We start from the raw sequence: 14,143 nt of genomic DNA, 5'->3' as shown, positions 1-14,143 counted from the left end.
TCGGAAATCTATTTTATCGAAAAACCATCATCTACCGAGTTCTGCTGAGTTCCGCTGAGTTCCATTCAAAACCATTTCTAGCCGAGTCAGAGTCAGCCCCTGCCCCTCGGTGAACCCCCCCCCCCCCTCACCAGTGGGATGAGGCGGGGGTACAGCAGCAGCTGGGTGTCCTCCACGCCCATGGCCATGACGGCCAGCCGCTGGTGGGCGCGGTCGTCCGTGGACAGCTCCGTGCTGCCAACCAGGGGGGGCCGTCCTCATCAGGCTGTTCATGTACACCGGGAACACCTTCATGGTCTCGGGCAGGATCAGCTGGGAGGGGGGGGGGTGGAGAGGAGTCCATTAGACCAGCCAGAGAAGTCATTACATTTAGGCCCAGGGAATGGGAATGGGATTGGGCCTAAGGCCCAATCCCATTCCCCTTCCCCTTACCCCTTCAAAACAGGGGGAGGGTTAAGGGGTAGAAATGGGATTGGGCCTTACATTACATTTGTAAGTCGTGTTGCGTAAAATGTTACAGTGGTCTCGTTGGGGTAGAAAATATGTATGTCCAGTACGGTATGACACTAGTAAGCCGATCGATGAATGACCTGAAGGCACTTATGAATAACTAGACTTTACCAAATATATACAACGCTAACAGAACAAACTCAAATCCAGCGAAATTGAAATGGAACAATGAATACAAATATTATCGACACGCAACGACATATTACTGCTCGGCACTTGTTTCTATGAATATCTTAAATGTACCGACAGCGATATGTTGTTTCCCTTTCTTCTGACGAATGTACTCATTGTCTCTTCTGATAAAAGCGTCTGCAAAATACCCTGAATTTAATTGTAAATTTAAACGACATGTTGAGTCTTAACAACACTCCGTCTTTGGATCCAGAGCGTCTTGAATTGGACTACGCAGTGAAGTAAAACTCTGCACAGCCTTTTGCGGGACATGTGTCAGACCCCTGGGAAGAGCTGCACCGACATCACATTAAATCGTGAGACACAGTTTCTTGTATTTGGGAGCGCAGTCAGTGGTCCACCGACCTGGCTGGCGGCAGAGGGGCTGGCACAGTTCTTGCGGTAGCAGGCCAGCATGTGGGCGGTCTGGTTGACCAGGATCTCCCGGACGCTCTTCAGTGGCTGCTTCAGGATGGCGCGGTAGGCTGGGGAACACCGGGATGATAAACAGTTGTTAGCTTCAGGATGGCGCGGTAGGCTAGGGAACACCGAGATAATAATCATTTATTAGCCATCGGTATTTATATCATTGACTGTAAAAAGGCGCTTGACACCGGGGGAATAGAGACGTTGTAAAAACGAAGTAATCAATAAATGAGTTTAAAATTAATAGAGAAAAAACAATACATACAATGTGAATAAAAATAACAAACTCAACTTATTCACGTCAAGTTTATTAAAACCATTCACATGTTTTGAGTAAGAGCCCGCTTTCCGAAAGAAGTTTATAACTGCCTTGGCATTTTTTGAGCTCAGTTTCATCCACCAATTAAAACCGTAGTGGATGGCAGTAAAGGGTTAAACGGACATCGTTGCAGTTTCGCAGGGATTTCTCTCCTGATATTGTAGGAGATGTCATCCGCAGTCATCTTTACGAGGAGAGCATGTGGTCCCGGTTACCAGGAGAGATATTAATCCCAGTAGCTGGTAAGCCGACGAGCAGCCATGTTAAACCAGACTTTAGGGTGATGTATGGAGTGGCAAGGAGAAGGAGTAGGGGGGTCAGCCTGGGGTCAAACCCAGGCCCCCGCATTACAGTGTGGGGCTGTCTGTCAGCACGTATGATGAACGTGCGTCTGTAATAAAGCACTGCTCAGACTCCTTTTCTCATTATTACTGCTACTTGGACAACGTTTGCTAAAGCCTCTGGCAGGTCAACTTTTCTTAACGGGAAGGTGTTTGGAGTCATGCCGGCATTGTTAAACCGGCAATACATATCAATTAATACTGTTAATATTGAGATATGATCACACTTTAAGTCATCTGGCATAATGTATCTTCTAACTAAAAACAACAAATGAACGTCTCAACTGGTTCGGTTATGACGTCTCGATGACTGATTAACTTCTAATTCAATTGTTGGCGTAGTGGAATATATATCCGTCATCTTATCATCACTATGAAGTGATTAAGGCTGTAAACGAAGCAAACGCATTCATTTTAATAACTGGTATTTTCCAACTGACATTTCTAACCGACATATTCAAACTCAAATTGAGGTTCAAATAAGCTGAGGAACGCAGAAGAGTTACTGCGGTGTGGACACGCAAATGGAAACGCAAATCTTTAAAACCTGTACACTGAATAGGTTTGCAGAGGACTATATACAATATGCACAATGAAGGCCTGGTCCCACCATAGGTTTGCAGAGAACTATATACAGTACACTTGAAAGGGGTGGGGGGAGGTTGTGAGGGTCTGCAACCAGTGTCCATCTCAAGGGAAATACATATAGGCTAGTGGAATAAATAGAAGTTGCTTACCTCTAGCATGGCTAGCTTCACACAGTTGTTCATATGCACTCTTGCTCGCTTGTGTTTTTTTATCCGTTCTGACAGATGTTTCAGGTCTGTCAACCCTGTCTGTGTCCACGAACTACCTATCACACGCACTTATTTTAAAAAGTATACAAGGAAAGCAAAAAATTGCATTGGCATACCCACAGCTAGTTAGCCAAGCCTGAACCAAACTCTGGAAAAACTTCTCTTGTAGGCTCTATCCTTTTCTCTTGCTTGTTGGGTTATGTTCACTTCTGGCTTTTTCTTTTACTTGCAATTTTTCTGCAAATGTTCTTCTTTCGAAGGGATTCATAAGCAAAGACTCAACTGAATGGGGCTAGCTGAACTCACAGGGAAACAGTGGTAGCCATAGGTGGTAGCAGTACTCAAAGTCGCCATCTTGCTGATCTCTGAGGTAATGGCAAATGCGCGGTCTTGAGCGCCCCAAAGCCATACAATTCGACGACGCTGATTGGCGAAATGATGTACTATTCTGCCTAGCAACGGGGGAACCATTGGCTAATAATTCAGGCATGTGGGGCTGAGCGAACTGCGCCCCACGGAAGACATCACCAAAATGAACGTTGAACATGTAGGCCTAAGTCAATGAAGATTTAATGAAGGGGGATTCTAAAGATATTCTAAAGTAAATGCATTATTCGAATGCAATTAAAATAGATTAATTCTCAAAATGAGAAGATTATTAAAAAAAATATATAGGATATTTAAAAAAGAAAAGATGTCCGGTCGGCGGGAGGGCGGCGCCCCAGCGCCCTCTATAGGCGAGCCGCGACTGGTACACCGGTACGCCCGACATGGTTTACGAGAAGGTGATGTAATTTCCTGGTTGCAGCACTTATAGCGTTCCCGTTTTTCATTGGCTAGTTATTGTTATTTTTAGCTAAATGAGCCTCTTTAGCAAACCAGGTTGAAAATAAACAACACAAACTACATTATGTTGCACGCACAGCAAAACCGGGCAATGCATGGATTGGAGCCCAGCGAATCGTGTGTAAATATGGACGCAATAATGGGAGCGGAGTGAAGAGTTGTCTGTGTGTTATTATCCAGAGTAAAGTCGTACAATATTTACTGGACTGTGTTATGAATTTGTGAAGCTGCAACGGAAATGGAAAGGACTCAGATTATGTTCACTGGTAATTTTATTATAAATAAACGCTTTTAAAGTTGAACTTGTTTATGGTGATCAGAGCAACATGATTCTAAAACCTTTAACTGTTCATTCGATTGTTAATATATTAGTCAATTCAATTTTAGTTCAAATTTGGCAGAGATAGCCCTTAAAACAATGTCTTCTAGCTGTGAAACATCTCAGAACACCGCTTTAGCTCCCTGGAGTAAAGACGGTTTTTACACCTCCCTCTATATTATACATCGTACTACGCAGTTTATTTGGTCCACAGTGCTTTTGGTTTCAAAGGCTTTTCACTTCAACCATCCAACCGTAATCAAAATAATGTATTGCATTCAGGTCTGTTTGATTGGGAACATAAAATCAATGTAGTTCTTCAGACATCTTAAAAAAAAAAAAAAAAGAATTCTACTATATAATATATATATATATATATAAAAAAGGGGTGTTGATTCTTAAATAGTTCTCTGTAGTCCGACCACCGAAACACCACCGGCTCGTCACGGTTACCAGCTTCGTCGTGGCAGGGGATGGTTGTTTAGTCGTCGTCGCCATGGTGACGATCAACCATCGGAGAGGACAAGAAAGCCGGTTCCGTCCTGATTGGCAGGACATCCGGCTCTGAGTCCCAGCCGGGTCCCTTGTGCGTTTCCTAACAGTCTGAGAGGAGCAGGGGGGGGGGGGGGGGGGGGGGGGGGGGGGGAGGAGGGGGCGGAGCTTCACTCCTCGTGGTCGGTGTCCATCTCGGTGAGCACGGAGAAGCACACCTTCTGGATGAGCAGGCCCGACCGGGCTGGAGGGAGGAGGAGGAGAGGAGAGGGTGTTAACGGCGGAGCCCGGTTAGCAGACGCTGTTACCCAAAGTGACTTACAATAAGTACATTGGTCAGAAGAAAGAGAAACAATATCTCTGTCGGAACAGTAAGGATGTAAGGATACAAGCACTAGGTTAACCCCTTCATAACCGTACATAAAGATAGCTGGGATGAGATGCTACACGATGCTAAGTTCTAAATTAAGTGAAAGGACGTACAACATACAATAATTGTGTGAGTCATTTGTATCTAAAAGGTTCAAAATTCAGTTGCGAGGAAGTGCAACCAACTTTTGCGCTCAAAACTGATGTTCAACGTGATGAGGACCTGAGGATTCTGTCTAGTAGCCCCTAGCTCAATCCACGCCTCATTACATTGGTTCTAGGGTTAAAGGCAGAGCGTTGAAACAGTGGAAGGTGATCGTCTGGAGAGAGCCTCACCGATCAGGCGCCGCAGCCACAGCGGCCTCTTGGTGGCCGGAGTGTAGATGCACAGGAAGTAAACGGGGATGCCTGATAGGGCGATGCCGATGCCGATCAGGGAGTTGACGGTGTCGCTGTAGAGCGGCACCACCACCAGGAACACCGTCAGGATGCAGAAGACGATCGGGAAGAACAGGCTGAGCTGTGGGGGGACGGGGGGACGGGGGGGAGAGGTCAGAGGTCAGCGTAAGACCGAGACGGGCGTTGGAGCGCCGCTGTCGGGACAGCAGAGGGCAGAACTTTGACCATTCTGAAGATGTAATGGCCGCACCGATTTAAAACAAAATAATAATAATACATTTGATTCATCGAGTGTATTTTGAAGTACTCAAAGACCCTTTACAGAGCAAACACAAAATAAAATCATTTAATAAGAACGTATATTAGTAAAAAAGGAGGAAGGGAAGGAGGTTATGCAGTGAGAACAATCGTAAAAAGGTGGGTTTTAACACACACACGCACTACGGAAATAATACTTAAGGTTAAACGAGTGGCGTGAGAGCGGTACCTTGAGGGGCCTATGGCGGTCCGGTTGCTTCCAGCGCAGGTACAGCTGTCCCAGGATGGACAGGCCCACGAAGAACCAGTAGCTGAAGCTGTAGTAGTTGATGAGCCGGAAGATGTCCTCCACGCACAGGTAGATCAACGCCATCACCCCCTGGGAGAGACACACACCAGGCAGGGGGAGGTGAACGTCTGGGTACGAGGTGGAGCGCGACGCGCGAGCTACGTCGTTAGCATCGTTAGCACGGCGCGGCTAGCAGACGCCGGGGGCTACTCACGTTGAAGAGCAGCGCGGGAACGGGGGTGTAGCGGTGCACGTGGATCATGCACAGGTAGTCGGGCAGGTGGCCCTCCCTGGAGCCCACGAAGAACAGCCTGCACACACACACACACACACACGCACACGCACACGCACGCACACACACACACACACACACACACACACACACACACACACACACACACACACACACACAAACACACACAAACGTTAGACACGCGACCAATAATCTGCCCTCAAAGACAAACACGAGACAGGAAATTAACTTTCTGTTTTTCAGCGGGTGTGCCTTTTTTTTTATCATCGAATCGAGTTGTTTGTGTGTAAGCATTCCATCTTCTCATCTCACACACACACACAGAGACACACACAAGACACACACACACACACACACGGACCCTCTGGCCCTGGGCCCGGAGGAGGCGTTGTCATGGTTACTCACCGGGACGAGGCCAGGATGGAGGCGTTGAGGCCCCCGAAGCAGGACAGCGCCACGGCCAGCGGGATGGTCCAGTTCATCACGCCAAACACCTGGTCGGCAAACGTCTGGCGGGGAGGAGAGAGGGGGCGGGGCTTAATGCACGCCGGGCTGTCGGACCCCAGTTATGGTCGAGGTCAGAGACGCCAGGCAAAGACGATCGTGCAAGTGCACCACACGGCCACCAGATGGCGACCAAGGCCGCGTGTTCTGCGGGCGATCGACCCGTCCTGTGAAACCCTCCCTAAGCGTCTACACATGGATGTGGAACCCCGGCGGTGAGGTATCAAAATGTTGCCCAGAGACACCAGATAATCGGTTTATATTAAGCATTACATCAAACATGCGATTCAACCTAACTCTGACGACAGAAACAACAAAGGTAAGGCATCATTTATGGTCGTAGCTAGAAAAGGTGGACTTTGTTCTTGATGGTTTTGGGATTGTACTTCAGCAGAGTTGTGTTTCATTGAGCTATCAATGGTAATAGCAGAGAATGAATCAACTGAAAGGGGCTGGGTCACAGCACCGCTCTGTCATGTGTTTAATGCCTTTGAAGGGGGGGGGGGGGGGATAGGGGTCCTCTCGAGGGGAAGAGGTTAACAACATTACTCTGATCTTTAATCCTATTCAAAACCGGTCCCTGGTGTGGTTGGAATTCTTTAAAATAATACTTTCTTTGACACATTTATTCAAACAATTTGAACCCCCAAAATACCCCGTCTGGACTTAAAAGGGTTCATAACTCCAGACTCAAACGACATGCGGCCTGGAGGGGGTAACGGCTTACTGCGTGAGGTTTAATCTGCCACAAAGCGAGCGCGTGCAGGAGAGAGAGAGACCAGAGCACTCACCACGGCCACCGCGTCACTGTCCAGTATGGCGTTGATGGGCAGGACGGCGTAGTAGGCCACGTTGGTCAGGATGTAGATCACCGTGACAACGGGCATGGAGATGGCGATGGCCAGCGGCAGGTTCCTGCGGTTCACCACAATCACCAGCAGGGGGCGACAGAGCACCGGGAGAGGGAAGAGGGAGAATAATACTTCAGAGGAGTGCAGGAGCAACAGAGGTTGAGAGCTGACCCATGGGGGGGGGGGGTCGGGGGTGGGGGTCGGGGGTGGGGGGGGTAGGTGTGGTGGAGTCAGTCACCTAATCTGCCTGAGAACTCCCAGAGAGGCATGCAGTCCAATCACGTGCCTCGTTTTGCTTCATATGATCGTCTGATGGACGGCGTGAATCAAAGCAGGGGCGAAACCGAGCATTCCCTCACACACACACACACACACACACACACACACACACACACACACACACACACACACACACGCACGCACCACATGCACGTTCACACACACACCAACACGTGTGTGGTCCATGCATGCACACACCCACACACACCAACACGTGCACGGTCCATGCATGCACACACCCACACACACCAACACGTGCACGGTCCATGCATGCACACACACATCACTGGAGCTCTCAGCGTCTCCATCTCTCCGACACACTGAATTTAATATATAAATAGGGTGGATTCTGACTCACTATTTCCCAATCCACAATCTGTTTCTTTATTAACGTGAATACAGCTTGGGTGTGTCTAGCAAAAAGAGTTCCCCCTCCCATTTATCAACTTCTTTATGATATATTCAGCCTCCCCCTTTAATCATTACTATATCACATATGTAGCCTCCTCTTTTAATCATTACTATATCACATATGTAGCCTCCCCCTTTAATCATTACTATATCACATATGTAGCCTCCCCTTTTAATCATTACTATATCACATACAGCCTGTCCTTTAATCATATACATTAATGTCCTCCCCTTTAATCGTGACTCTATGGATGTCCTCCCCTTTAATCGTGACCCTATGAATGTCCTCCCCTTTGATCGTGACCCTATGGATGTCCTCCCCTTTAATCGTGACCCTATGGATGTCCTCCCCTTTGATCGTGACCCTATGAATGTCCTCCCCTTTGATCGTGACCCTATGAATGTCCTCCCCTTTGATCGTGACCCTATGAATGTCCTCCCCTTTAATCGTGACCCTATGGATGTCCTCCCCTTTAATCGTGACCCTATGGATGTCCTCCCCTTTAATCGTGACCCTATGGATGTCCTCCCCTTTAATCGTGACCCTATGAAGGTCCTCCCCTTTAATCGTGACTCTATTCCTTTACCTCTCTGGGTCCTTGATCTCCTCGGTGACAAAGTTGAGCGTGTCCCAGCCGGAGTAGGAGAAGAGGGCGGAGTAGAGGGCCAGGGCGAGGGCCCCGGGGTCCGTGGAGGAGCCCTCGAACATGCCCTCGAAGTTCTGGGTGTGGCCTGAGGAGACACACACACACACACACACACACACACACACACACACACACACACACACACACACACACACACACACACACACACACACACACACACACACACACACACACACATACACACACACCCGAGCGTTTAGGGGACATTCTCAAGGCGACCGCGGACCGCTGCACATCTCTGCTTCTTAAGTATCTTTTTAAAGCACCTGTTGTTAACTAATGAGTATTCTGGAGCCACAACCATTCCGTCACCAAGGGAACTAGAGTTTGTGTTGCTGTTAACCAGCAGACTGCGGGACTGGCGGGGTTATCAAAACAACAGATTCCTGTCCTTTGATTGGTTCTCTCATCATCAGTCTGACGAAGGCCTCAAAGTGGAAGGACGATGGGTGTGTGGACAAACCCTCAGAGAGACGGTCGGGTTCAGAACCCGCCTCTCTGCCGGGGGGGGGGGGGGAGGGGGGAGGGGGGGAGGGGGGGAGACGGGGGAGGGGGGGGGGGGGGACGCAGATGACCCCTACCTTGTCCGATCCTCACCAGGCCGGTGATGATGACGGCGATGAGCGCGATGACCTTGGCGTAGGTGAAGAAGTCCTGCACCCTGGTGCCCCACTTGACGTACGCACAGTTCACGAACGTCAGCAGGCCTGCGGAGCGGGACGAGAACCACACGTGAACCTCCCCCCACGCTCACAGCCTCGCAGGCATCGGCTCACCCCTTCTCCATGGGTTAGTGGTTATTGTTTGGATTTTGGTTCGGTTTGGTTGTGCACAAACATAGACACACACACACAGGCACACAAGCGCACACACACACAGATACACACACGCACACACACACACGCGCATCCACACACGCACACATATTTTCCGCCCTGCCAGGCTGAAGGGTTTGAGGAAGCGAGGCTGCTGACTCAAGCAGTCCAGACTCTTGTTTTTCAGAGCAGGAAACAGCTGAGTGTAGCACATACATACTTGGACACACATACACACACACACATACACACACACACATTCTCTCACACAGGTGCGTAGAGCCGTCTCAAGGAGTACATTGTTGTTTGTCCCTGAGCAAGCAGACCCTCAATACGGCGAACCAGAGGTAGTAGTTTCCTCTGAATCTCACTCTGAAAGTGTTAGTGTGTACACATTAGTGTGTACTGTATTCACATAAGATGCATTGTGTGGGAACTAACTCAAAGGCAGCCTAGGGAGAGTCCTGGAGTAACAAGTGTACCTCCCCCCACCTCCCCCAATCTCCCACTCCCCTGAAACGCTGCGTCAACATCTCCCTATCTCTCTCTCTGTCTCTCTCTGTCTCTCTCTCTCTCTCTCTCTCTCTCTCTCTCTCTCTCTCCTCTCTCTCTCTCTCTCTCTCTCCCTCTCTCCCTCTCATCTCTCATCGCGCTCTTGAATTTCTTTATCTGTTCTCGTCTCAAGGTTTGAACAGCGTCTGGTCGGTCGGCCCCCTGTGGTGATAAGGGGGGGGGGGGGGGGACCACGGCCTGAGTGACAGGGCCCCCTGGAGTCCTTCAGCCCCAGAGCAATAAACCAAACGTACGCTGGCGTATTGAACCGTGTTCTTCTAAACATGAAGCCTTAGTCAAAACAACGGCAAAGAAGATAAACCGTCCCGTCCCCCACCGCATTGGGGCCGCGGGGGGGGGGTGGGGGGGCTAACAGGTTTACCCTCTACAGGAAGGCAGGGAAACCAAAACAGCTCAGGGCCCTGGGGGGGGGGACTACAGACGCAGTGAACGGCCAGACGAGAGGGGTGGTGAGAGGGGAACGGGGAGCGGGGCTCCGGGAGGACCCAGCGACGGAACGCCCTCCAGATGTGGAGGTGAGCTGGCGTTGTTGGGGTTCAACAGAAGCCCGTCGCCCCCCGTCGGTCTGGGGGGGGGTCACGAGTCAGGGCTGGGACGGACTTTGAACCGACGCAGACAAAACACTGTATCTCTGATTCTGCTCCGTAAAACGTTATTCAGAAAACAACAGATTCCAAGTAATGTTATTCAGAACGATGTTATGTTATGACGTTAGGCCCCCCGCCTCTGGAGCTACTGCACGGGGGCTGTTAGCATCGAGGCTAACAGTGTTAGCAGCGCCTCGCCGGAGACACGGCGTCTCGTCCTCCTTTGTGTTTATTCTGGGCCTCCGCGGGGAAGGCTAGGTGTGTGAACCAAACCGTAAAGGTAGCCATGGCGACGGGCAGGGGGGGATATTTGCATTCCGAGCGTATTGTCCAGTGAGGTGAGTGGGAGTGTTGTTAAGGTCACCACAGAAGTTCCTTACGGGAAGATGGAGATGGATCCCCCCCCCCCCCCCCCCCGTGGTGTCTGTTATGTTGGGACGGGGGTTAGGGGGGAGGGATGAGGTGAGTAAAACAGAGGCTGGGAAAAGGAACTCTGTGTGTGTGTGTGTGTGTGTGTGTGTGTGTGTGTGTGTGTGTGTGTGTGTGTGTGTGTGTGTCTGTGTGTGTGTGTGTGTGTGTGTGTGTGTGTGTGTGTGTGTGTGTGTGTGTGTCTGTGTGTGTGTGTGTGTGTGTGTGTGTGTGTGTGTGTGTGTGTCTGTGTGTGTGTGTGTATGTGTATGTGTGTGTGTGTGTGTGTGTGTGTGTGTGTGTGTGTGTGTGTGTGTGTGTGTGTGTGTGTGTGCGTGCGTGTGATGGTTGTGGGTCTGGGTGTGTGTGTTTCCTGGAGGACCTGGAGTCTTGCTGAGTCGTCTTGGAGCTCTAAAGGTCAGAGTCTTCACTGCGGCGAGGACTTTAACTCCCGCCTATCGGCTCATCGGTCTACGCAACAAGGCCCGGCTTATCTGTGTGTGTGTGTGTGTGTGTGTGTTTGTGTGTGTGTGTGTGTGTGTGTGTGTGTGTGTGTGTGTGTGTGTGTGTGTGTGTGTGTGTGTGTGTGTGTGTGTGTGTGTGTGTGTGTGTGTGTGTGTGTGTGTGTGTGTGTGTGTGTGTGTGCGTTTGTGAATACGTATATCTCTATAATCTGCGTGGGTGTGCACGTGTCCACGTGCGCACCGCGGGTTAATGAGTGTTGTTTATGGCTTCCCGTGTGGTACTCAAACCGGCGTCAGCTGTTATGGCCGAAGCTTCGGTCGGCCCTCTTGGTTTTCACTTCATGTCAAGTTGAGTTATCTTCCTGAATCTCCAGCGGTTGCCGTGGCGACTCAGGTTTATCACAGCGTGGGCACACCGTGATTAAAGGAGACGTACTCTCTTTTGAGGGGCGGGTTCCTGTCGTCTCCATGGCGACTGGCCGGCGGCGTGGCGGCCTCTTCATCACCCGGGGATGGGGCCCGCGGACAGACGTCCCTACGGACCCTCGACCAGAGAGCCGCCTGGAGCGGAGGGCGGGGGGGGGGGGGGGCTCCTCACACCCGCGTGTGTTGGAGGGGAAATGAGTCGAGCGGGTTCCTCTTTCTCCCAGCCTCTGAGCAGCGGACCTGCTGACTCGGAGCGTTGCCTCACCTCTCACATGTCTGCCGCTATCTACCACGCCATCTACAGCTCTCACCCACTCACTCACTCATTACTCCATCAGTCACAGCCGGCTATAGCTCTCTGTGGCGCTCACGTGTCGGCCACTATCTACCCCTCTGTCTGCAGCCCTCACTCGTTCACTCACTCACTCACTCACTCACTCACTCACTCACTCGCTCACTCACTCACTCGCTCACTCACTCACTCGTTCACTCACTCACTCACTCACTCACTCACTCACTCACTCACTCACTCACTCACTCACTCACTCACTCACTCACTCACTCACTCGTTCACTCGTTCACTCACTCACTCACTCACTCACTCACTCACTCACTCACTCACTCACTCACTCACTCACTCATCACTCAAACCTCTGCTATAGCTCTCTGTAGCTCTCCTTCCCTGTCAGACACGTAAATATACTGTATATCAATTTACAGAATATCCCAACCACGCTCATTGTAATCAGTATTATTACTTCATAATTGAGGGTCAGGTCTCTCAAAGGACAGACAGAGCGGAGATCGAACCCAGACACACTCTCTGCCACGGTCGCCGAATATCACATCGATATGCATGCATCACACAGGACCCCAAACAAACCACCCACACAGTTATCCCACACACACACACACACACACACACACACACACACACACACACACACACACACACACACACACACACACACACACACACACACACACACACACACACACACACACACACACACACTCACATATGCAGGCGGCGGCCAGCATGCGGTTGGCCAGGTAGGGCGCGATGCAGGTGGGGAAGACGGGCTGCACCATGTAGTTGGAGAAGGTGATGGCGATGACGGCCTGGCTGGTGGGCTCGATGATGAGCAGCGACGTCCACAGCCGGATGAAGGCCAGGAAGCCGCCGAAGGCCTCCAGGATGTAGGCGTAGGACGCGCCCGACTTGGTGATGGTGGTGCCCAGCTCGGCGTAGCACAGCGCGCCAAACACCGAGAAGATCCCGCCCACCGTCCAGATGAGCAGCGACAGGCCGTAGGACGCGCTGTGGATCAGCACGCCCTTCGGCGACACGAAGATCCCCGAGCCGATCATGTTGCCCACGATGAGGCAGACGCCGTTCAGCAGCGAGATCTCCTTCTTCAGCTTCATGGAGTCGCCGCCGCCGCCGCCGCCGCCGGAGACAGAGCCGGAGTCGGAGCCCTTGGCGGCGGGGGCGGAGTCCTGGGCGTGGGGCGCGGTGGGGGCCGCGGCGTGGGGCGACATGGTGGGGGTGGGGGGGTGGTGAGAGGGGGAGGGAGGGAGAGGGGGTTTAGACTGGGGGAGGAAGGACCCGCTGGAAGGGGGGGGGGAAGGGGAGGTCTCTGGAGCGGGATGGACGGGCGGACGGACGCTGACGGACGGGCTGAATGCTCCCACGTTCTCGGTTCTGCTACGGAGCTTCCGGTACCATCTGCGGACGACACGACAGAAGAAGGGGGGAAAGGTTTCGTGAGCCAAACGGTTACCGTGGAGACCCAGCGCTCGGAGCAGACCTACGTAACAGAACCTCCGGGGGACCCATGAGCAGTTTGAGAGGTTCTGCGTTCTACATTTCTGTCAGTATTTCCGTGTTACCGTCGCTCGGTGAAGTCGTTTGAGAGCCATTAGGCGGGACGGTAAACATTAAACAGCCGTTAAAGCGCGGGGCTGTTGACTCACCGAGGGGGGGCTTGCCGTGGGCGGAGGGGGCGGGGACAGGGGGCCGCTTCCCAACCCCGGGCGGGCGGGCGGGCACCGCGAGACGACCGTTTATGCGTTATTGAAACACTTGTTTTTATGTTTTTATAGGAGTCACAAACTCACACTGCTACACACACTACTACACACACTGCTACACACATTACACTGAGGTTACGAGGCGTCAGCTTGTTGCTCATGGGTCAAATGCCGACGCTAGCCTGCCCTGCCCCTAGCCCCGCCCCTAGCCCCGCCCCTAGCCCCGCCCCAAGCCCCGCCCCTAGCCCCGCCCCTGGTACCGGAGCTTAACGACCAATGACACTAAGTGGACCTCGGGCCTTAAGAAGTGATAGTATAGTAAAGTATAGTATAG

At 51.5% G+C, this 14,143-nt stretch overlaps 1 protein-coding gene across 1 annotated transcript; it reads right to left on the bottom strand.

Moving 5' to 3' along the window:
* Positions 1 to 4,378: 4,378 nt before the first annotated feature.
* On the bottom strand, positions 4,379 to 13,227 carry slc7a7 (solute carrier family 7 member 7). Its single transcript, XM_056575591.1, has 9 exons — positions 12,795 to 13,227; positions 9,084 to 9,209; positions 8,422 to 8,566; positions 7,085 to 7,208; positions 6,195 to 6,298; positions 5,751 to 5,847; positions 5,477 to 5,626; positions 4,927 to 5,110; positions 4,379 to 4,465 (listed from the first exon to the last, which is right to left on the bottom strand). The coding sequence occupies exons 1-9, from the start codon at positions 13,201 to 13,203 to the stop codon at positions 4,392 to 4,394; spliced, it is 1,413 nt and encodes a 470-aa protein (XP_056431566.1). The 5' UTR covers positions 13,204 to 13,227; the 3' UTR covers positions 4,379 to 4,391.
* Between the last annotated feature and the right edge of the window lie 916 nt (positions 13,228 to 14,143).

Source organism: Gadus chalcogrammus, chromosome 17, assembly GCF_026213295.1.
Source record: "Gadus chalcogrammus isolate NIFS_2021 chromosome 17, NIFS_Gcha_1.0, whole genome shotgun sequence".
Taxonomy (NCBI): domain Eukaryota; kingdom Metazoa; phylum Chordata; class Actinopteri; order Gadiformes; family Gadidae; genus Gadus; species Gadus chalcogrammus.
This window is presented reverse-complemented; position numbering and strand designations above follow the sequence as displayed.

What these genes read in the sequence shown, in the direction of transcription:
- slc7a7 (XM_056575591.1), bottom strand. Translation starts at nt 13,203, where the DNA reads ATGAAGCTGAAGAAGGAGATCTCGCTGCTGAACGGCGTCTGCCTCATC. An exon ending in GCTGGCCGCCGCCTGCATAT is followed by an intron (nt 9,210 to 12,794) that starts GTGAGTGTGTGT and finishes CCCGCTCCGCAG; the next exon opens with GCCTGCTGACGTTCGTGAAC. An exon ending in GAGATCAAGGACCCAGAGAG is followed by an intron (nt 7,209 to 8,421) that starts GTAAAGGAATAG and finishes GGTGAACCGCAG; the next exon opens with GAACCTGCCGCTGGCCATCG.